The sequence below is a fragment of the Amyelois transitella genome, chromosome 28 (genome assembly GCF_032362555.1).
Source record: "Amyelois transitella isolate CPQ chromosome 28, ilAmyTran1.1, whole genome shotgun sequence".
NCBI lineage: Eukaryota > Metazoa > Arthropoda > Insecta > Lepidoptera > Pyralidae > Amyelois > Amyelois transitella.
Genome location: NC_083531.1, coordinates 5,210,073 through 5,235,580, shown reverse-complemented (window position 1 = coordinate 5,235,580; position 25,508 = coordinate 5,210,073). Strand labels below are relative to the sequence as shown.

The 25,508-nt window shown below is 37.3% G+C and overlaps 3 protein-coding genes across 3 annotated transcripts in view; 2 read left to right on the top strand and 1 right to left on the bottom strand.

Annotated features, from left to right (window-relative positions):
• Positions 1–25,508, bottom strand: part of LOC106142729 (zinc finger protein ZPR1) — a 247,391-nt gene that overhangs the window by 206,164 nt on the left and 15,719 nt on the right. The gene's annotated exons all lie outside the window — the stretch shown is intronic.
• On the top strand, positions 3,191–21,088 carry LOC106139899 (protein toll). Its single transcript, XM_013341411.2, has 9 exons — positions 3,191–3,388; positions 8,911–9,119; positions 10,362–10,596; positions 11,532–11,771; positions 13,349–13,512; positions 15,041–15,155; positions 16,300–16,513; positions 17,254–17,602; positions 18,343–21,088. The coding sequence occupies exons 2-9, from the start codon at positions 8,922–8,924 to the stop codon at positions 19,837–19,839; spliced, it is 3,012 nt and encodes a 1,003-aa protein (XP_013196865.2). The 5' UTR covers positions 3,191–3,388; positions 8,911–8,921; the 3' UTR covers positions 19,840–21,088.
• On the top strand, positions 21,967–25,326 carry LOC106139846 (zinc finger protein 182). The gene is made up of 4 exons (XM_060952205.1): positions 21,967–22,342; positions 22,849–22,999; positions 23,134–23,268; positions 23,843–25,326. The coding sequence occupies exons 2-4, from the start codon at positions 22,873–22,875 to the stop codon at positions 24,778–24,780; spliced, it is 1,200 nt and encodes a 399-aa protein (XP_060808188.1). The 5' UTR covers positions 21,967–22,342; positions 22,849–22,872; the 3' UTR covers positions 24,781–25,326.

Here is a 25,508-nt window from a genome sequence, read left to right as displayed (position 1 = left end):
TTACGAAGGTATACTCGCAGATTCAGTGAACCTCTACAAAATGTTAGAGTAGGTACAATGTTTTAAAAATTAAAAATTTAAAGTAATTTATCCAACTCATTATAGTTACATACAAAAAATCACGCCTTTTTTCCCGGAGGGGTAGGCAAAGACTACATCTTTCCACTTGCCACGATCTCTGCATACATATCCTAATAGTTGGAGCAAGATGTTTCATGCTGCAACTATTAGGAGCGAAGAAATAATGGAGAATGTAAAAAAAATGGGGATATATATATAACTATTCCGAAATAACTATTCCACGCGGACGAAGTCGCGGGCACAGCTATTATAGATAAATGCTCATAATGGCCATCCCTTCCCCTTGTGAGAAGAGATGACCTGAACTGATATAATTTGAACTCCAAACCTTATTCTGTTTATTTTTGAAATGGTCCCGGTGCCGTGTGGTTCCCCCGGCACCAAGACAAAAAGAATTGGACCACTCCATCTCTTTCCTATGGATGTCTTAAAAGGCGACTAAGGGATAGGTCTATAAACTTGGGATTCCTCTTTTAGGCGATGGGCTAGCAACCTGTTACTATTTGAATCTCAATTCTATCATTAAGCCTAACAGCTGAACGTGGCCTTTCAGTCTTTTGATGACTGTAGTCTCTGTCTACCCCGCAAGGGCTATAGACGTGATCATGAATTATGTTATTAAAACTTACCAATAAAAACTGAATCACTACACTTTGAACACGAAAATCACTTCACTTCACAGATAACTAATCTACAAGGAGATTTCCGCCCGACTGACTGTAGGGCGGCTGACTAGGGCGGGGCGTGGGCGGTTTTCAGGTACCGCCCTCCCTTGCACTGGATACGCCCATCCCCCAGGGTCATTAAATATTTGCTAAGCGCCAACCCTTTGTTTCAAATTGATTTTGGTTTTAAACAACAGAATAGAGTAGAATAGATTTATTTTCAAAATTGGAAACAACATACATACATAAACTCACGCTTCTTTCCCGGACGGGTAGGCAGAGACTACCTCTTTCCACTTGCCACGATCTCTGCACACTTCCTTCGCTTCATCCACATTCATAACTCTCTTCATGCAAGCTCGGCGGTTTCGGGCACTCTCGACCTGACCCTTTACCAGGACGTCCTTAATTTGATCAAGGATACAAGGTATCACTTATTGACGTCACATCACTTAAATCTAATTATATCTACTACCTCTTCCAAAGCGCATGTGTAGAAGAAGCTGCGGAACAAACTACACTGCAGCTGTGGCTTTATGCAGCAGCATTAAGTCAGCTCGTGGCACAATATTAATACATAACTAGAGGCTGCCCGCGACTTCGTCCGCATGGAAACCCTATCAATCCCGCGGGAACTCCGGGATAAAAAGTAGCCTATTTGTTATTCTGGGTATTCAGCTACCTATATACCAAATTTCATCGTAATCTGTTCAGTAGTTTTTGCGTGAAAGAGTAACAAACATCCATACTGACATCCTGACATACTCAGAAACTTTCGCATTTATAATATTAGGAGGATAATAGGATGTGCTAGCGACCTGTTACTATTTGAATCTCAATTCTTTCATTAAAAAGTATGCAGAGATCGTGGCAAGTGGAAAGAGGTAGTCTTTGCCTACCCCTCCGGGAGAGAGGCGTGATTTATGTATGTATTCTTTCATTGAGCCACGCAGCTGAACTTGGCTTTTCAGTCTTTTTAAGACTGTTGACTCTATCTACCCTGCAAAGGATAAAAAATATATCCATACCTATGTAGAATGACATGTTATCTATGATTTGATAACCCAGAATAACATATAGGCTACTTTTTATCCCAGAGTTCCCGCGGCATTGATTCCACGCGGACGAGGTCGCGGGCGGCCTCTAGTCGCTTATAAAAAGAATCTTAAGTTTTCAACCTTACCTTACATCTACCCCGTAAGGGATATAGACGTGACTATATGTATGTATGTAAACCTTACCCCTGATTGCCTTTTAAATTCTGCACGGGAAATGAAGGAACTTGCACACACTATGTTTCTGTTTTTCTACTAGACCATAATAAATGCCTTCCCTTAGTCGCCTTTAACGGCATCCAGCTATTTCGCTAGCTACTTACCGATACCGTGTTGTTTCCGACTCCTTTGAATAGAATCACTGCATATCTTTCCAATGGATATCGTAAATGGCGACTAAGGGATATCAACTTGGGACTACTCTTGTAGGCGATTGGCTAGTGACACGTCACTAATTGAATCTCAATTCTATCATTGAGGCAAACAGCTGAACGTGGCGTTTTAGTCTTTTTAAGACTGTTGGCTCTGTCTACCCCGCAAGTGAAGACGTGACGATATATATGTATGTACTTACCTATAGATACCTGCGCGGGCAAAAATGCTAGTTTATGTAATTTGTAAGTACATGTTTAATTAATTATTAATTTAATTAGGATATTCCATAAATACTAAACGATGCTTATAGTATAGTCACAATAGTCGATTAAAAAATCATCGATAAATTCTTAGAACTCCGTATACTATTTGCATACTATAAATGACCTCAGAGCGAGATGACAATATGCATGTTGGCGTGCGCAAAAGAGAAAGGAGGTCTCGGCCCCGAGCGCTATGTCCGTGTCGCGTTATAATTAGCTTAGTGATGTGTAGTGCTGCGGCGATTCCACGTATCGATATGAATCATCGAATCGACTCAATATTCGTAATGTTTTGTAATAATTTTCATTGTGTGATCGAAGCTTTAATTAAACTTTCCAATAAAAATATGAAATTAAAGTAAGAATGAGCAGTTATTAAGTTTTTTTTAGGATGTAAATGGCATATTCATTTTTTATTATTCAGTCATAGATAATTATAAAATTCTAGCACGCGTTATAATAGAACATTATTTTAATTAATTTCGCACTATTTAAGTAAGTATGAATTAATAATTTATAATACTTATTTCTTAATTTTTAATCAAAATATTTCCCAATGCCTTCAAATAATTTGACGAAATGTAAAATTATCGCTTCGCCCCTGAAAAGTGAGGCGACAGCTAAAAAATGCAACTGGGAACACTCGGTCATAACGAGGGACTGGTTGAAAAAAAATATCGACACGACATTAGAGTTTTATCGATCATCGGCACATCACTGAACACCGACCATTCAAACCAGTAGATGACGCGGTACGCTTGCGAAAGCACGCGATTTCTAAACAAGTAAAATGTAACTAAAAATATCGTAATTATTATTTTGTTTAGTGATAAATTTATGGTGCTATTATGTTAGAAATGACGTTGTAACAGTGGAATTGTGCTATCAACGCTTCCCGGACATATATCGACCTTGAAAACAGGCCATCTTTATCATTATTCCATTCATGGTATGTATGTTTTTCTCAAGGAATTGTCGCAATCTGTTAACCCTCTGTCAAAAAAATTGAGTGTTATGATGTCGTGTTTGTTTATCTGCACAGTTTACATTGTTACATCTAAACTTTGTATTTAAGTTTTAATGTTTTTTTTTTATATTTGAAAATCTCTTGCGTAGCACGTATCGTATCTATTTTTAATCGGCATAAAAACATGTTGTGAGACTATTTTTGTTATTTTCTTGTTTGAGTACCTATGCATGGTGGATCATATATACATACACACATATAGTCACATCTATATCCCTTGCGGGGTAGACTGAGCTGACAGTCTTGAAAATACTGAAAGGTTGAACTGCATGGCTAAATATCCTTTTCCATGGACGTCGTAAAAGGCGATTAAGGGATTCTTCTTGTAGTCGATGGGCTAGCATCTTATCACTATTTGAATCTCAATCGTATCATATTATCCATACAGCTGAACGTTGCATTTCCGTTTTTACAAGACTATTGGCTCTGTCGACCCCGCCAGGGATATAGACGCGAATATATCTATGTATGTATGGTAATTTGAATAATGTTGATTTCGTCCAAACAATAGACCTTTAATGAACGTAATTAACGTTAATAACGTTATTAATAATTATTATTGACTTTAATATCGTCGCGACTCGTAAGCTTTAACTGTCGAATAAATATACCACGTTATAAGAATACCATTGTGTTTTTTGCCAGTCCTCAATTTACAATGAAACCGTTATTCTGAGTTCGTTATTTGTGCGCTACGAAATGGCAGATCTCGAACCTACGGAATATTCGATCCGGAGGTGTAAACTTTTGGCGCCCCGCGGTATCTATACTAATAATATACTAATAATATTATAAAGCTGAAGAGTTTGTTTGTTTGTTTGATCGCGTTAATCACAGGAACTACTGGTTCGAATTGAATAATTATTTTTGCGTTGAATAGACCATTTGTCGAGGAAGGCCTTAGGCTATATAACATCACGCTGCAACTATAAGGAGCGAAGAAATAATGGAATATGTGAAAAAAACGGGGAATATTATCCATCCTTGAGGACTTCAATAATGCCCAAAATAACTATTCCGCGCAGACGAAGTCGCGGGCACAGGATAGTTATAAACTACGACGACTAGTTATAAATATTACTTCATTTCCTGATATTTATTTGGTGAAAAAAGTTGACAAAATGTGACTATTACGATTTCTAAACTGTACTAATAATAAATATACCTGAATTAAAATATATATATATATTTATTTATTTCCCATGTTACGTCACGCCACACTTCACACGTTCTAGTGGCAAAAACCCACACCTATTTCGAAAGTCAAACGTAATCTGGCGCCCCCCCTGTCTCTGCCACCCGGACCAGCTTTACCCTAGCTACGCCGCTGTACCAATGACCTCTATAAAAATAAATACGTTTTAATTTTGGCAATTTATTTTTAACCAACTGTGCCCGCAACTTCGTCCGCGTGGTATTGTTATTTTGGGCATCATTGAAGCCCTCAAGGATTAATAATTTTCCTCGATTTTTTCACATTTTCCATTATTTCTTCGCTCCTTATAGTTGCAGCGTAATGTTGCTGCAACTATTAGGAGTTTTAGGCTATAGAGCATAAAGCCTTCCTCGATAAATAATCTATTCAGCATTATAATATTAGTATAGATAGGTGCCGGGAACCACGCGGCACCAATAAGAATAGGACCACGCCATCTCGTTCCCATGGATGTCGTAAAAGGCGACTAAGGGATACGCTTATAAACTTGGGATTCATCTATTAGGTGACGGGCTAGCAACCTGTCACTATTTGAATCTCGATTCTATCATAAGCCTAACAGCTGAACATCAGTCTTTTCAAGACTGTTGGCTCTGTATACCCCGCAAGGGATATAGACGTGATTATATGTATGTCTGTATTTTTACTCATAGTGGGTACATTAATTTATTCTCTCTCTCTCTCATCTCTGCGTGTTCCGAGTTGCACCCTCCACAGAAGCGTTTCGGGACCCCGGGGTCCGCCTCCCGACTTTCCTCCCTCCACTAGGTCCGGTTTTCGGCGTCCTCGGAGTCCAGTCCAGTCCATTGACTCGCGATATCATCTTAAATATATTTCGTTAAAGAATATTTCGTCAAAGATGAGATTTCGATATAACTACATAGATTTATTGATACTGTGCTAATATTTCTTTTCGAGAACGGGTCAGACAGACAGACCATTAGTTATATAGCTAAATATATAGCTAAATTAACAATAGAATGTCATAACGTACTTACCTACACATCTAAATCTGCATTTTGTATATACATATAGATACTAAAATGAGTATATTAATATAATAAATTCTATCATTAAGCCAAACAGCTGAATGTGGCCATTCAGTCTTTTCAAGACTGTTGGCTCTGTCTACCCCGCAAGGGATATAGACGTGACCATATGTACACATATGTATGTATACTAAATTGCCGTGTGGTTTCCGAATGGTACCATTACAAAAAAGAATAGGACCACTGCATCTGTTTCCCATGGATGTTGTAAAAGGCGAGTAAGGGATAAGCTTACAAAGTTGGGATTCTTGTTTTTAGACGATGGGCTAACAACCTGTCACTATTTGAATGTTAATTCTATCATTAAGCCAAACAGCTGAACGTGGCCATCAGTATTTTCAAGACTGTTGGTTGGCTCTGTCTACCCCACAAGGGATATAGAAGTGGTCATATGAATGTATGTATGTTAAATTAACAATAGAATGTCATAACGTATTTACCTACACATCAAAATCAGCATAAATTGTATGTAAGTACTTATTAAAATATCAGGGTTTTCCAACAATATAAGTTTATAGTTTTTTCCACACTTACACACTTGTAACGTCTTCATCCTTTACGGATAAGACAGGGCCAACTGTCACGAAAATACTGGAAGGCCGTGTAATAATGGAAATGAGACGCCGGGAACCACACGGCACATTACATTGTTATTGTTCTAATTTGAGACTAAATCTATGTAGATTGTTGATACAAATTATAATTAGTTCCAATTTAGACCGACGTTTTAAATGTAAACATCTTTATTTATGGGTATATATACAATGCTACATAAACATATATACAGACAAACATATAATCACGTCTATATTCCTTACGGGGTAGACAGAGACAACAGTCTGGAAAAGCTGTATGGCTTAATGATAGAATTGAGATTAAAACAGTGACAGGTTGCTATCCCATCGCCTAAAAGCGAATCTCAACTTTGTAAGCCTATCCTTTAGTCGCCTTTTACGAAATCCATGAGAAAGAGATGGAGTGGTCCAATTATTTTTCTATTGGTGCCGGGAACCACACGGCGCCATATAGAATACAATAGATTTATTTTCAAAATTGGACACGAGGTATCACTTTATTGACGTCACATCACTTAAATCTAATTGTAACTACTGCCGCTTCCGAAGCGCATGTGTAGAAGAAGCGGCGGAACAAACTACACCGCAGCATTTTCATCGGATGTCAATTTACAAATATACATAGATCTCTTAAATCTAAATTATGAACGAATGCACATTGTCTTGTAATATTGTTTCCGGATGTAAGGTTTAAATTACGAAAATGGATACTGTTATTATCTATACATATAATAAATCTGTAGAAGGGTCAATTAGGTACATTGAAAATATTAAAAAAATAAATAGCAGGGGGTGTTACTGGATCGATGTGATTAAAAAATTTTTTGTCTGCCTGTCTGTATGTTCAGGCATCACGTGAAAACTAACGGTTCGATTTCGATGAAACTTGGTATAATTATACCTTATTATCCTGGGCATAAAATGGGATACTTTTTATCCTCAAAAAATACGTAAAAAAAAAATCTTAATTTTTCAGTTTTCCCTATAGACGTTGTTCTGTAGAACCACTAACACACGTTGCCTTACCCGCAGTGGATTCAGCGTAGCAATAAGATGTCATTGTCAGATTTACTCAAAATGGAGAAATAAACCATCCACGCGAAGACCGACATCCGCGCGGACGGAGTCGTGGGCGGAAGCTAGTGTTAAATATGTATGTAGTTAGTTTGACACGCAAACACTAATACTTAATTTTCGAACAAAAAGAACTTATTATGTTATTAGAGGCCGCCCGCGACTTCGTCCGCGTGGGAAATCCTATCATAAATATAAAAAATCAAACCCTCAGGAACTCTGAGATAAAAATTAGCCTATGTTTTATTCTAGGCCAATGACTTTTTTATACATACATACATATGGTCACGTCTATATCCCTTGTGGGGTAGACAGAGCCAACAGTCTTGAAAAGACTGGGCTAGCAACCTGTCACTATTTGAATCTCAATTCTATCATTAAGCCAAATAGCTGAGCGTAGCCATTCAGTCTTTTCAAGATTTTTTTTATAATTTCTTACATTTCTGTTTCATGTGCAATAAATAGTTTACAAACAAACAAAAAAGCATCCTAATTTTCCTCAGGGTAAACTCTATTTTTATACCTAATATTATCAAAATCGGTTTAGTGGTTTAAGCGTGAAAGCATAACAGACAGACATACAGCCCGAGCTACTTTCGCATTTATAATATTATATTAGTAGGGACACTGGATAATGCGCAATATGCGCGTGCGCAGTTTCCATACACATGGCCGATCGGATGTCTGTGTGTCTGTTTATCAAAGCGATAAAACTTTGACTGGCTAATGGATACTATTGAGTTATTTTTGTATATTTATAATACTCGTAATATTATATTTACAATCATCATTAATTAACGATTCTTAATGACAATATTTTATAATCGATGTATCAATTAATGTCACGAAGGTGTTAATATTAGATACGTACAATAGTTTGAGCACAAACCGAAATCGTTGCAAGACCTGCACGTTTCATCCCGGTAAAATAAAATATAGATCCCGTGGGATTTGCGGTAAAATCCTGTATTTTTTTGTAGGTGGCGTTAAATATTATAGCGCGGGCGAAGCTGCGGTTAAAGATAATTATTGATACATATATATATATATTTTTTAAAACTAATTACATACAAACATATGTCACGTCTATATCCCTTGCGGCGTAGACAAAGCCAACAGTCTTGAAAAGACTGAATGGCCACGTTCAGCTGTTTGGCTTAATGATAGAATTGAAATTCAAATAGTGACAGGTTGCTAGCGCATCGCCTAAAAATAATCCTTACTTTGTAAGCCTATCCCTTAGTCGCCTTTTACGAGATCCAAGGGAAAGAGATGGAGTGGTCCTATTCTCTTCCCCTTGGATGTCATAAAAAGCAACTAAGGTATAGGCTTATATATACTTGAGATACTTCTTATAGGCGATGGGCTAGCAACCTGTCACTATTTGAATCTCAATTCTATCATTAAGCCAAACATCTGAACGTGGCCTTTCAGCCTTTTCAAGACTATTAAAATAGAAGTTATTACATGTATGTTTGTATTAACACTAAACCTGTATATACAACTTAAAATAAATACAATTATTTCCAGGTCCCGTCACAATGTTGTCTACGCTCGCTCAGCTCATTACGCTCGCTCAGATCGCTCTGCTCGCTTGCCTACCGCTGTCGCTCGCTTGTCCGCGTGACTGTACGTGTATGCAACTAGCGGACGGCAGAGATGGCATGGAATGCGATTTAGAAGCAGGAACGGTCGCGGTTAAGGGCACTGTGAATGTAGCTGTTGAGATCCAGTGCATGGTTAGTTTTGTGAAATGTTTTGTATAACTTGTTCTGGTTAAATTTAAAAAAAAATGCATTTTCCGGAGGAAAGCCAAATTTCAAAATGGCCGCCGTGTAAAATTTGTTTTTATCAACATGTCAAATTCTTCCCGCGCGGCACGTATATTACTGATGACTGAGACTACTTGATATAGTCTTAATAATAGAGTTTTAATGTAGTCTTAATAAAGTATTAACATAATTTTATTAAAGTCTTAACATCGTATTAATATAGTCTTAATATAGTTTTAACAATTATAATTTAAAAACAGAAATCTGAAAAAACAACTTATATTAAATTTATAAATTGTGTACATACATACACATGGTCACGTCTATATCCCTAGCGAGGTAGACAGAGCCAATAGTCTTGAAAAGACTGATAGGCCACGCTCAGCTATATGATAGAATTGACATTCAAACAGTGACAAGTTGCAAGCCCATCGCCTAAAAAAGAATCCCAAGTTTGTAAGCCTATCCCTTAATCGCTTTTTACGACATCCATGGGAAAGAGATGGAGTGGTCCTATTCTTTTTTCTGTTGGTGCCGGGAACCACACTATAAACAATACACATATATTGTTCGATGTTCAAATGCATTGTCCAATTGATAGGAGTTGTCATTATGTGAATCAGTTGCAAATGAACAATCATCCCGTCTACACGTCGGTTTTCCTTTAAAGAGTAGTACAAAACATAGTTACCCTTATTTTTGAATAAGGGTAACTATGTTTGTTAACTTACTAAATGATACAATCAGAATTCCTTTCTCAGTTCTTCTTTAATAAATTACAATAATATATCTTTATACTTCTTGTATCTCGAGTTCCCCTTTTTATCAATGACACCGAAAAACGCGGCTCACTCAACGTCAAAAAGCCAAAATCAGTGTTGCCAACACATGACAATAAATTACTATTTTTTAAAATGTTAACAAAACGTACATAAATATAAATATATACGGGACAAATTACACTGATTGAGTTAGCCTCGAAGTAAGTTCTTTGAGACTTGTGTTACGAGATACTAACTCAACGATACTATATTTTATAATAAATACTTAATATAGATAAACATCCAAGACCCAGGCCAATCAGAAAAAGTTCTTTTCTGATCATGCCCTGGCCGGGATTCGAACCCGGGACCTCCGATGTCACAGACAAGCGTATTACCGCTGTGCCACAGAGGTCGTCGTACATATGTATATTAATAAATATTCCAGGACGGCTTCAAAAACCTAACATGCTCAGAACTGCCGTCGCATTCGTTCTCGAGAAATGGGTCCCTATCCAAGTTGAAGGTATCCGACTGCGCCCTGGAACCCTTGCAGTGTTGGCTGGACAAGTTCGGATCGAGCCACATAGAAGTTCTTGTGCTGAACGATGTGGCGAGCATGTTGGAAGCGGAGCATGTTAGCGGATTTGTTGGCGTTAAAACTCTTCTTATGTATGATGCTGGTGAGCGAATAGAATAGATTTATTTTCAAAATTCGATACAAGGTAACACTTATTGACGTCACATCACTTAAATCCAATTATAACTACTGCCGCTTCCAAAGCGCGTGTGTAGAAGAAGCTGCGGAACAAACTACACTGCAGCATTTTCATCGGGCGTCAATTTACAAATATAGATCTCTTAAATCTAAATCGTGGACGAATGCACATTGTCGAATGAATCCATAATGCGATATAATAGACTAGCTGTGGCCGCGACTTCGTCCGCGTGGAATAGCTTTATTTTGGGCATCATTGAAGCCCTCAAGGACGAAAAATTTTTCCTGTTTTGATTTTTTCAACATTTTCCAATTATTTCTTCGCTCCTTATAGTTGCAGCGTGATGTTATATGGCCTAAAGCCTTTTTCGATAAATGGTCTATTCAACACAAATTATTAAGAAATGTATTATTTGTGTTGAATAGACTGTTGTAGAATATATATTTATATTAAATTATAAATAAATAATATATAAATAAATAATATGTATATTAAATTATAAAAAAATAATTGAATTATTAAGAATTTTTCAATTCGAACCAGTAGTTCCTGAGATTAGCGCGTTCAAACAAACAAACTCTTCAGCTTTATAATATCAGTATAGATATATAAATAAATAAAAGAAGTGGAAAGAGGTGGTCTCTGCTTACCCCTCCGGGAAAGAGGCGTGATTTTATGTATGTACTAGAGGCCGCCCGCGACTTCGTCCGCATGGAAACCCTATCAATCCCGCGGGAACTCTGGGATAAAAAGTAGCCTATGTGTTATTCTGGGTCTTCAGCTTTCATGGTAATCGGTTCAGTAGTTTTTGCGTGAAAGAGTAACAAACATCCATACAAACGTTCGCCTTTATAATAGTAGTAGGATGTATGTAAATAAATAAAATTGTTCATTTTCAGCCGCCCAAAATACCATACCGATTTCCGCTTTAACGGCCCTCCCAGAGCTTAGAGAATTCCGCCTCAGGGGAGCCAAGTTTACCTCCCCACCCCCCCTGAGAGATCTCCCCAAATTGGTCTACTTAGAACTGGGCAGCGGTATAGAGAGATTGCGAGACGGCGCTTTTGAACTGAAAAGGCTGGAGAAACTACATCTGTGGGGGAATAAAATAATGGAAATTGAGGAGAACAATTTTAGAGGTGAGTTTTTAATGTGTTCTGCCTTTTAAATACAGTACATGCATACATACATACATATACACACATACATACAAACATCCATACACACATACATACATGCAAACATATATACACACATGCATAACATATATATACAAACACGTGTAGTGCCGTGTGGTTCCCGGCACCAGTACAAAAAAGAATAGAACCACTCCATCTAGTTCCCGTGGATGTCGTAAAAGGCGACTAACGGATATGCTTACAAACTTGTGATTCTTTTTTTAGGCGATAGGCTTAAATAAATAAATAAATATATACGGGACAAATTACACTGATTGAGTTAGCCTCGAAGTAAGTTCTAAACTTGTGTTACGAGATACTAACTCAACGATACTATATTTTATAATAAATACTTATATAGATAAACATCCAAGACCCAAGACAATCAGAAAAAGTTCTTTTCTCATCATGCCCTGACCGGGATTCGAACCCGGGACCTCCGGTGTCACAGACAAGCGTAGTACCGCTGAGCCACAGAGGCCGTCAAAACTTGCAACCTGTCACTATTTGAATCTCAATTCTATCATGAATCCTAAGAGTTAAACGTGGCCTGTCACTCTTTCAAGACTGCTGGCTATGTCTACCCCGCTAAGGATATAGACGTGATTATATGAATGAACGAACGAATGAAATTTGCCGTGTGGATTTAGCTTGAGAATAGAATCACATCCTCTACAAGAGAAGTGCAGAATACATGAGCATATCCCTTAGTCGTCATTTACGACATCCATGCGAAAGGTATGATTGTGTTTCTATTGTAAAATGACAAAATCCACACGGCACTAACTTAATAATGCATATATAATTATTATATTATTAAATTAAGGACGTCCTGGTAAAGGGTCAGGTCGAGAGTGCCCGAAACCGCCGAGCTTGTATGAAGAGAGTTATGAATGTGGATGAAGCGAAGGAAGTGTGCAGAGATCGTGGCAAGTGGAAAGAGGTAGTCTCTGCCTACCCCTCCGGTAAAGAGGCGTGATTTTATGTATGTATGCGAAAGATATAATTGTGTTTCTATTGTAAAATGACAAAATCCACACTGCACTAACTTACTAATACATCATTAGAATAGAATAGAATAGATTTATTTTCAAAATTGGACACAAGGTATCACTTATTGACGTCACATCACTTAAATCTAATTATAACTACTGCCGCTTCCGAAGCGCGTGTGTAGAAGAAGCGGCGGAACGAACTACACTGCAGCATTTTCATCGGACGTCAATATACACAAATATAGATATCTTAAATCTAAATAGAATAGGACCACTCCATCTCTTTCCCATGGATGTCGTAAAAGGCGACTAAGGGATACGCTTACAAACTTGGGATTCTTTTTTAGGCGACAGGCTATCAACCTGTCACTATTTGAATCTCAATTCTATCATTAAGCCAAACAGCTGAACGTGGCCATTCAGTCTTTTCAAGACTGTTGGCTCTGTCTACCCCGCAAGGGATATAGACGTGACCATATGTATGTATATGTATAGATTTCTTAAATCTAAATCATGGACGAACATTATTCGCTCTTTTTCCAGGTTTGAACTCTTTAAAAGTCCTGTCTTTGGACAGGAATCTGATCAAGGCGCTCCCGAATAATGTTTTTAGACACATCCCCAATTTGGAAGAGTTCTCTTTCTTCGGGAACCCTGTGGAAGTCATAGAAGAACAAGCGTTTAACGGTCTCGGCTATTTGAAAACGGTAAGAATAGAATAGAAAGGTGTGGTCTCTGCCTACCCCTCCGGGAGAGAGACGTGATTTATGTATGTGTGTAAGAATATAAATAACTAGAGGCCGCCCGCGACTTCGTCCGCATGGAAACCCTATCAATCCCGCGGGAACTCTGGGATAAAAAGTAGCCTATGTGTTATTCTGGGTCTTCAGCTACCTACATACCAAATTTCATGGTAATCGGTTCAGTAGTTTTTGCGTGAAAGAGTAACAAACATCCATACAAACTTTCGCCTTTATAATAGTAGTAGGATTAATTTTTAAAAGGTTTTTCTTAAAAGTGATTAGGACCGCTCTGTCTCTTTCCCGTTGATGTTGTAGGCTTTTAAACTTGAGATTCTTTTTTAAGCTAACCTAGCAACCTGACACTATTTGAATCTCAATTCTATCATCAAGCCTAACAGTTGATCGTGGCCTATCAGTATTTTCAAGACTGCTGGCTTTGTCTACCCCGCAAGGGATATGTTTTTATGTATGTATGTGATGTATTTAGAAGACAAATCATATTAAAAACTTACCACCTTAAGTGATTACTCGTAATGAATTAATGAATCACTTTAAAAACCATATTTTTAACCGACTTCAAAGAAGAAGATTCTCAATTCGACTGTAAATATATAAATATATATATATATATATATATACTAGCTGTCCCGGCAAACGTTGTTTTGCCATATAAATAATTTTTAAGTAATTTGTAGTTAAAAAAAAATTAAGTGTGGACAACACACTTAATTTTTGTATATTTAGGGGTATGAAAAAAAAATATGTTAGCCGATTCTCAGACCTACAGAATATGCATGCAAAATTTGGTTAAAATCGGTAAAGCCGTTTCGGCGGAGTACCTACTGAGACAAACATTGTGACACGAGAATTTTATATCCACATCCACACTAATAATAAAGAGGAAAGATTTGTATTTTTGTATGTTTGTGTGGAATAAACTCAAAAACTACTGGTCCGATTTTGATAAAATTTGGCACAGATATAGAATAGACCTTCAAAAGTGACATAGGCATAAATTTGTTTTGAAATAAATTAGTTTTCAGGTAGATTATTCAACATTCATAAAGTAATCCGGGAAAAAAAGCGCTACCGAAAATCTTTCCGTGCGTGCGCTGGATCCACCCGTGCGAAGCCGGGGCGGGCCGCTATTGTGTATATATATATCCTACTACTATTATAAAGGCGAAAGTTTGTATGGATGTATGGATGTTTGTTACTCTTTCACGCAAAAACTACTGAACCGATTACCATGAAATTTGGTATGTAGGTAGCTGAAGACCCAGAATAACACATAGGCTACTTTTTATCCCAGAGTTCCCGCGGGATTGATAGGGTTTCCATGCGGACGAGGTCGCGGGCGGCCTCTAGTCTTATATATATTGTGACACGAGAATTTTATATATAAGATACATACATACATACATATAATCACGTCTATATCCCTTGTGGTTATATATAAGATATTTTATTAAATTTAATTCCTCTTTCACAGATCGAAGCGTTTGACAATGGCGCGGCCATGCGACTCTCCCCCCACTCTTTGTCCAACCTCCCCTCTTTGCGGAAGTTAAAATTGGATAATTGTCAGATTTCCAAACTACCTTCAGGTATGTAGTAGATAGGTGGCCTGCCGTGCGGCTCCCGGCACCATTACAAAAAAGAATAGGACCACACCATCTCTTTCCCATGGATGTCGTAAAAGGCGACTAAGGGATAGGCTTACAAACTTGGGATTCTTTTTTAGGCGATGCGCTAGCAACCTGTCGCTATTTGAATCTCAATTCTATCGTTAAGCCAAACAGCTGAACGTGGCCATTCAGTCCTTTCGAGACTGTTGGCTCTGTCTACCCCGCAAGGGATATGGACGTGAACATATGTATGTATGTATGTATGTAGGAGATCTCTTTAAGATAGATAGATAGATAAAACTCTTTATTGTACCTTAAGAGTAAAACATACAAATAAGTACAAAACTAATAGAGATGGTACAAAGGCGGACTTATCGCTAATGCAATCTCTTCCAGTCAACCTTCGGGTGGAAGGAAATCAAACAGGAGATTTAAAATAAATAAATATATACGGGACAAATTACACAGATCGAGTTAGCCTCGAAGTAAGTTCGAGACTTGTGTTACGAGATACTAACTCAACGATACTATGTTCTATAATAAAACTTATATAGATAAACATCCAAGACTCAGGGCGATTAGAAAAAGTTTGTGTCTCATCATGCCCTGGCCGGGATTCGAACCCGGGACCTCCGGTGTCACAGACAAGCGTACTACCGCTGCGCCACAGAGGCCGTCTAACGGCCGGATTTATATAATTAATTTGTTGCATGACGCAGTGCAGTTTGTTCCGCCGCTTCTTTTACACACGCGCTTCGGAAGCGGCAGTAGTTATAATTAGATTTAAGTGATGTGACGTCAATAAGTGATACCTACATACATATAGTCACGTCTATATCCCTTACGGGGTAGACAGAGCCAACAGTCCTGAAAAGACTGAATGACCACGTTCAGCTGCTCGGCTTGATGATGGAATTGAGATCCAAATACTGACAGGTTGCTAGCCCATCGCCTAAAAAAAGGATCGCCTATCCCTTAGTCGCCCTTTACGACATCCATAGGAAAGAGATGGAGTGGTCCTATTCTTTTTTGTATTGGTGCCGGGAACCACACGGCACACACAAGTGATACCTTGTATCCAATTTTGTAAATAAATCTAATCTATTCTATACCTCAATTTCAGATCTATTCACAAACTCTTCTCAACTGGAATCCATATCGCTGAAAAACAATAAAATACAAGAATTACCTGAACATTTGTTCCGAGACCAAAGTTCACTGACCATTTTAGACTTGAGTGGTAACAATATAGCTGCGCTAAATGAGATGGTGTTTTGGCCTTTGGGCAGTTTGCTGGAGCTCAATTTGGACAGGAATCGTATTGAAACACTCCCTCCGTAAGTATTATATATATTATTAGCTGTGCCCGCGACTTCGTCCGCGTGGAATAGTTATTTTGGGCGTCATTGAAGACCTCAAGGATGAATACTTTGACCCGTTTTTTTCACATTTTCCATTATTTCTTCGCTTCTAGTAGTTGCAGCGTGATGTTATATAGCCTAAAGACTTCCTCGATAAATGGTCTAAGTATTCAACGCAAAAAGAATTTATCAATTCGAACCAGTAGTTCCTGAGATTAGCGCGTTCAAACAAACTCATCATCAGCTTTATAAATATAGTAAAGACTAGCGACCCGCCCCGGCTTCGCACGGGTGCAAAATTATAAATGTTATTATACATAAAAACCTTCCTCTTGAATCACTCTACCTGTTTCAAAAAACCGCATCAAAATCCGTTGCATAATTTTAAAGATTTAAGCATACAGACAAACAGTCTAAAATAGCGACTTTGTTTTATACTATGTAGTGATGATATTAATAAAAAAAAAAACATACATATATATAGTCACGGCTATATTGCCGGAACTATTGGCTCTGTCTACCCCGTAAGGGATATCCCTTACGGGGTAGACAGAGCCAATAGTCCCGAAAAGACTGAAGGCCACATTCAGTTGCTCGGCTTAATGATAATATTGAGATCCAAATAGTGACAAGTTTATAAGCCTATCCCTTAGTCACCTTTTACGACATCCATGTTAATTAGAAACGAAAGAATAATTAACACATTTTGTCCACAGAAATCTACTCTCCGGCCTGTCAAAACTTCACACGCTGAAAATCAACGAAAATCAATTAAAACATATACCGGAATCATCAATAAGTCACGCTTTATCATTGAAAAATATACACTTGTCCAAAAATCAACTCACGCTGATTCCGAATACGATTCTGAATCAGTATTCAGATACGATTCTGAATCAGTATTCAGAAACGCCGCAATCACCATTCAGAATGTTTTACAACACATTGGAAGTGTTGGATTTGAGTTACAACAATATAAGTCAAATATTTGACGATTGGCGTTTCGTTTTGTATCAGAAAATGAGAATTCTCAATCTGTCGCGAAACTTGATCACGGATTTGTCTGTAAGTACATACATACATATAATCACGTCTATATCCCTTGCGGGGTAGACAGAACCTACAGTTTTGTAAAGACTGATAGGCCACGTTCAGCTATTTGGCTTTAAGATAGAATTGAGATTCAAATAGTGACAGGTTGCTAGCCCATCGCCTAAAAGAAGAATCCCATGTTTATAATTATAAGCCTACCCCTTAGTCGCCTTTTACGACATCCATGGGAAAGAGATGGAGTGGTCCTATTCTTTTTTGTATTGGCGGCGGGAACCACACGGCACTTCTCTGTAAGTATATGATATTTATTATGTACGTCCATATAATCATGTCTATATCCCATGCGGGGTAGACAGTCTTGAAAATACTGATAGGCCACGTTCAGATGTTTAGATTAATGATAGAAATTGAGATTCAAATAGTGACAGGTTGCTAGCACATCGCCTAAAAGAATAATTTCAAGCTTATATGCCTGTACCTTAGTTGCCTTTAACGACATCCATGGGAACGAGATGGTAGGACCATCTCGTTCTTCTTGTTCTTTTTTAGAACTAAGATTCCTTTCGGATTTAGTCCCGGTCGCATCCTCACCGCTCTGGAGAGGAGCCCGGGGTGCGCCTTCGACCGTGGACCCTGGATTGTGTGAGTCAGGTTTTCACACGAAGCGACTCCCGTCTGACCTCCGCGACCTTTGCAGGGGAACCTTACCTGTATTGTATCCATGGTATTTATGCATTTCATTCTTATTGCAGGACGCCGATACGCAATTCCTTTTGGACAACGAAGACTCCATAATTGACCTCCGTTACAACAACATATCCAGAATAGTGTTATTCAATTCTATAGGATTCACCACAGACGAGGTCACAACAAAAACTTTACATTCGACAATATTACTTGACCACAATCCGTTCGTATGCGATTGTATGAACCAGAATTTCCTCTTAAAACTCCACAATAAACTACCCTACTTCAACGAAATTCCTAAACTGAACGTAGGCAACGCCATCTGTGTATCCCCGCCGAAACTAAAAGGCGAATTGATCAATAGCATAGATCCTAATATATTAACGTGTCAATTGTCAAACGACTGTCCTGTCGGGTGTACGTGCGAAATCAGACCGTCTACGAAACATTTGGAACTTTTGTGTAATACAATGCCCGGTTCGATGCCCGACCCGGCAAAATACACATTGAACGGCACACAACTTACGTTAACGAATAAAACAGACAATCTAGAATTACCGAGTCACGTCGACAGACTAATTTTGCGAGGTTTGAAAATACAAAAACTTCCTCGTATCCCACAATCGGTGAGATATTTAGATTTGTCGCAAAACGACATTGACGAAATACCAATCGGGCTGCTAATGAGGAACACGTCGCTGAAACTGAGCGGCAACCCGTTCTTGTGCGATTGTTACCACGACGACGCCATTCAAATTTTGCAGGATTATAATCGTTTCGTTTTGGACAAAGATGACGTCAAATGTTCCAATGGACTCTCCCCGTGGCCTATAGACGCGCCGAGATTGTGTTCCGTACAGAGAGCTGCAATACTCGGCGGTACATTAGCTATAATTAGTGTAATATTCATAATATTAGCCGGCGTTTACTACAGATATTCTATAGAAGTGAAAATATTCATATATTCGTGCGAGAAACTGCGCTGGTTGATAGAGGAGGCAGACATAGATAAAGACAAAAAATACGACGCGTTCATATCTTTTTCACATAAGGACGAGAAATTTGTCGCCGAGAAATTAATACCGATATTGGAAAGCGGTTCGAGACCGTTCAAATTGTGCGTGCATTACAGAGATTGGATTATCGGCGAATGGATTCCCGCGCAAATTGTGAATTCCGTCGAACAATCTAGAAGGACCATTATCGTTCTGTCGAAGAGCTTCGTCGAGTCTGTTTGGGGCACAATGGAGTTCAGAATCGCTCATAAAAGAGCTCAACAAGAGAAAAGAACTAGAATCGTAGTTATTCTGCTAGAAGACGCCCCTCCACAGGCGGATTTGGACGCGGAATTGAGAGCTTACCTATCAACGAATACTTATGTTAAATGGGGTGATCCCTGGTTTTGGGAGAAGTTGCGTTATGCTTTAGCTGGGGGGCGAGTCAGTTCTAAAGTTAAACATGACAAGTTGCAAAAAGGCGGGCTTAATGCTAGACTGAATAGCGACGGACAAATCGTGAACGATGTCAAAGATACAATTTCGACAGAATTGTCGATAAGTTGAGTTGTAACGTTAATAAAACAGTTTAAATAATGTTACAAAGTTGAAGATGGAGTGTTCAAAATTATTACTGAGTCGTAAGAAACTGGGTTAAACTAAAAAAATATTTTCGCATACGGAAGAGCTTTCCTTTGTGATAACTAGTTTAACGAGGCGGCCGTTTACAATAATGTGACGAATTTAAAAAAAAAAAAAAATATTTTAGAGATCTGATTTTGTAAAAAAAAAGTATTAAATTAAATAAGTATAAAAAATATAACTTATTTGGATGGTGTAATCTGTTATAGGTACAAGACTTCGTTAGAATCTCAAATAATAAAAATAAATATGTAAGTAACTAGGTACTTATAATATTTTTAGTAAATAAAGTCCATATTTTATACCATACTTGTTCGCTTACAGTAAAAAACTTTACTTACTCTTAAATGAAAGAAATATAAGTATATTGTAAGACTGTACATTTGAATTTTATTTGGTTTATATATGCAGCTTTATTCTTCAAGACAGTAATATACAAAAAGAAGTAGGTATAAAGAATTTGTTTTAAGTTTTATTACTAGTCTAAATTTTATAAGGTTTACTTTTTATAATCTGTGTATAATTTTTTCCTTCAAAACACGAACAGCTTGTCCTTGATCAACTCTCAAACTCATGACCATGTCATGACATAAAGCTGAGTGGAACCTTTTTGGCAGCATATTAGTTAGAATAAGATTTTTGAAGTTATGTTTGCTCCAATAAATAATTTCGTTTCTTTCAAACCGAAGTACGTATTAATTCGAATTTTTCTCGAATATTGTAAGCACCGATAATAATATTATATAGATTGTAAGTTGAATGTTAAAACGAGGACTGATGAAAACTTGACGCTGGCAAAAATAAGCTCTTAAAGTAAGTAGTTTAATTGCCATAATGAAAATAAATAATAAAACTACGTACGTACTTCATAATTAATTGTAAATACATCTCCAATTTTTAATTTATCTAGCCGCCCGTGTCAAGAATATCCAAACAAAAAAAATCAAGAAAAGAAAAAAAAAGAAATATGTAGTACATTCTTTCGGAGAATAAGATATAAAATCTCTGGTGCTTTTTAGACTACATATATGTTGTACCTACTGATATTACGCATGATAATCTCTTTGTAAACATGTTTTATACGTATATTATTAAACTGTTGGTAATAAAAATTAAATGTTTGTAAATATTGTTTTTTTGTTAATTTTAAGTTTTTTTTTTTATTATAACAAAACATTGGCAAAGTCGAGTGTTTTATTTTAATACCTTTGTGGCGACATCTACGCCACAATTCACAACAAATCACGCGACCCATCACCCACAGGTAAACCTCTGACATAACATTAAATAAAGAAAAGTTATTATCAAATTTTACCGGTAGTACCTTGTAGTCGTAGTTATTGATAAATTAGGTATATATCTGCCGTAAACAGAATAGAACACAACAGCTGATATTGACATAAGATACAATGACAGTGACAGCCAAAGAGTAGGTACGTGGTGACAACTCTAAAGTCTGGTTGGTCCTGTGCTGTGCCAGCCTGTGGAGGGATTGCGATTCTTTCCGATTTTTAAATCGATTGATTTTTTAATAATCTATTTTTTTCACGTTTGCTATATTAATGTAAATTTAATCCATAACAGATTTCTCACCAGTAACTTAATTTTCTTTTAGTTCAGGGCATTCCATTATAACAATCATTTTATTACTATGTCTAACTCAGATCAGGTATGAAGGAAATCATTTATTTTCAAAATGTATTTATTTTATGGATGTATATATTAATTACATCGTAAAGTTAAAGCTCCCAATGCTTTATATCTGAACTTAAAAAAATTATTGACGATTTTCAAAGATGAAATATCACTTACCTGGATCGATATAATAATAATAATATAATCGATTCAGCATTGTGGTGATAGGCAACCTCCACATTAGCTTTGATACCGTTTATCCTAAAAGGAATATTTCATTTGTGTCACATGCTCAAGTCATATTGTATAATTTTATTCAATTAAGCAATATTTACTGAGAAATCGTTAGTAATTCTACAAGCATATCGATAATTTAAGAAATCGATCTTTTTTGGTTTTGTAATATCGATTATTCTATCTCGGATCGCCATCCCTAGTCCTGGCCCTCCCGTGGGTCGGATAGTATTTCTATTTAGTTAGTTTGTTTGGATCAGTCAGAAAATTGACCTCCTGACTGCTGTAAAGTATTGATCAATTAAAGAGAAGAAAAGGATTGCACTATACCTAATGCTATGCAGTACTGTAGCACTGCACTGTGTATTGAGGGGTGTGAAAGTGTTTTAATCCAATTACTAAATACATTTAATCACGCCTCTTTCCTGAAGGCAAGAGGAAACAATATTTAAAAAAAAAATTATAGTCTGATAATAAATAACTCGAGGCTTAGCAATTCTGTGTGGTTTGTGTGGTATACGGCAACGCATCCAAGTTGCTGGTGGATACATTAAAGTAGGTACGTAAATACGTTTCCTAGAGGTAGGCAGAGACTACCTACTAATTTTTTTATCTATTCACAATGGTGTATAGATAAAAAAATAATAATTAAGTGATAACTTAGTGCACAATGCAATCTACATAATAGGCGTCTATCTAAACTTAATTTGCTGACAGAGCCCTAACTCTATCCCAAGAGTTCAAATATCATGCCATCATCACAAAATGGGGCTTGCACCAAGATATATTCATATTATAATTTATGTGTTCCTGGTACAAATAGAAAAAGAATGGTACCACTTCATCTCTTTCCCATGGATGTCATAAAAGGCGACTAAGGGATAGGCTTATAAAACTTGGGATTCTTCTTATACGCGATGGGCTAGCAACCTGTCACTATTTGAATCTCAATTCTATCATTAAGCCAAATAGCTGAGCGTGGCCTATCAGTCTTTTCAACACTGTTGGCTTTGTCTACCCCGCAAGGGATATAAACGGTGATTATATATATTTACATGCTTGCAGACAAATATTCAACCACTATCCGTGATGGACGGTGCCGTTGGTCAGTGTGGATCTCTGGCCGGATCTGGGGATCTCCCCGTGCCTGTTGTAAACATCAAAATAGAGCCAAAGATAGAATTCGACTGTGATATTGAAGAAGAGGAACAATATGGTAAGTTTTAATGCGAAATAGCCGTACAACGTTTGATTTGTTAATGAGTCACATGATTATATTTTTGGCATTAGCATAAAGTTTTGAATTTTAATTTGATATAGTTGCTTTTGAATGACAAATCATATTTGCAGGTTCCCCTCGGCCGCCGAATGTGTCATTTGTTAAAATCGAAGAGGTGAAGATTGAACCGTACATAGATGACTCCCAAGTTCAAATAAAGCGTGAGCCAGACGAAGACATAAAGACGGAGGTGGAAATCACAGAAGGTATGTGTTTGATTTTTCTAAGATTTTAACAATAAATAAATATATATAGGGGACAAATTACGCAGATTGAGTTAGCCTCGAAGTAAGTGTGAGACTTGTGTTAGGAGATACTAACTCAACGGTACTTTATTTTATAATAAATACTGAATATAGATAAACATCCAAGTCAAATAATAAATGAAGCCTTAATTTTCTGAAAAAACAAATAACAATTTACAACAAAATTAGGTAGAGACCCATTATAATATGTCTATTTTTTTCAATGTGAAAAAATAAATCAAAAAAAATGTGAAGCATCATAGTAACAGTGGGATAAAAATAAACATACACACATTACATTTATTCATTCATATAGGCACGTCTATATCCCTTGCGGGGTAGACAGGGCCAACAGTCTAGAAGAGACTGACAGGCCACGTTCAGCTGTTTGGCTTTATGATAGAATTGTGATTCAAATAGTGATAAGTTGCTAGCCCATCGCCCAAAATAAGAGTCCATATAAGAGTCCATAGAAGAAAGCTTACATATTTGTTATGTTTTTTATAACTTTGCTAATTATTTATGTTAATCTCAGATGCTCCCACTCTCTACCCCACATCGGGAGCTGACATACAGCAACCTGAAGGTAGCACAACCAACATTGAACAGCACGAGCCTGGACGAGTGTCGACAACACGGAGTAGTCACGGACCTCACCAATGTGATGTGTGTCAGAAGTGCTTCAAGAAAAGTTACGACATGATGGTGCATTGTAGAACTCATACTGGCGAGAAACCTTATGAATGCGACGTGTGTCAACGCAGATTCGGACACAGGAACTCATTGAAAATACACAAATTAACTCACACCGGTGAGAAACCTTATGAATGTGACGTGTGTCAACGCAGATTTGGTCACAGAAATTCATTGAAAATACATAAGGGAACTCACACTGGTGACAAACCTTACGAATGTAAGATTTGTTGTAGAACTTTCCCGCAGAAGAATTATTTGGCTGTGCATCTCAGAACGCACACAGGCGAGAAACCTTATGAATGCGACGTGTGTCATAGGAAATTCAGTAGGAAGAGAATTTTGACAGTCCATCATAGAACACACACGGGCGAGAAACCTTACGAATGTGACGTCTGTCATAGAAGTTACCGTCAGAAGAATATATTTGCGATACATCTTAGGACTCACACGGGCGAGAAACCTTACCAATGTGACGTGTGTCATAAATGTTACCGTCACAAGAACAATTTGGCGGTCCACCTCAGAACACATACCGGTGAGAAGCCCTATGAATGTGACGTATGTCAAAAAACGTTCAGTGACAAGAGGAATGTATTAATACACCGTAGAATTCACACCGGTGAAAAGCCATATGAATGTGACGTGTGCCAACGTCAGTTCATTCAGATGAGTTCGTTAACTAAACACCGTAAGACTCATACCGGTGACAAGTTGTGCGAGATAATAAAACCTGTCGTGATTAAAAAACGTAGAGTTCAGAATAATAAGAGACCGTAGAAGTGGTCAGTAATCGTAATGCGTCGTCGCAACTAATTGTAATCACCTTAGTTTGAATACTAACTGATGGTCTTACGATAAGAGAAAACATCGTGAGGGAACCTGCACATTCATGCAACTGGATGTGTGACCATGATCGATCCAACACGGGTCAGGTTCCCCTGCAAAGGTCGCGGAGGTCGGACGGGAGTCGCTTCGCGTAAAAACCGTATTATTATCCTTTTCTTTTACTATATTCTTTTTTTTTTCTATTGATGCCAGGCACCACACGGCATCTTCCTATCTGCACGATATTATTATTGAAAATATTAAAGGTATATTACTAAATAGGTTTTCAAAAATAGGAAATATTTATTTTTCTTTTAGATAATATCTTCTTTTTATTTTTTTTTATAAAGAATAGCTTTATTTATGAAAATATAGAACTAAATGATAGTATATTTAGCAAAGATATGTATGTTTTTCGCCATAATTTTTCACAAACAATATATATGTATATGTCGACGGTTCCTGTAATATAAAATAAATATAAACGTTTTGTTGCGATCCTGGCTTTTGATTCCATAACTTAGTACCTGGGTGACCGGTGGTCGATGGACGTCAAAAAAACCATAAATAGTAAATTAAAAAAAAACATCAATAAATCTTTAACTCACTAATCTCTGATTATACTTTAAACTTATTAAGTGCCGTGTGGTTCCCGGCACCAATACAATAAAGAATAGGAC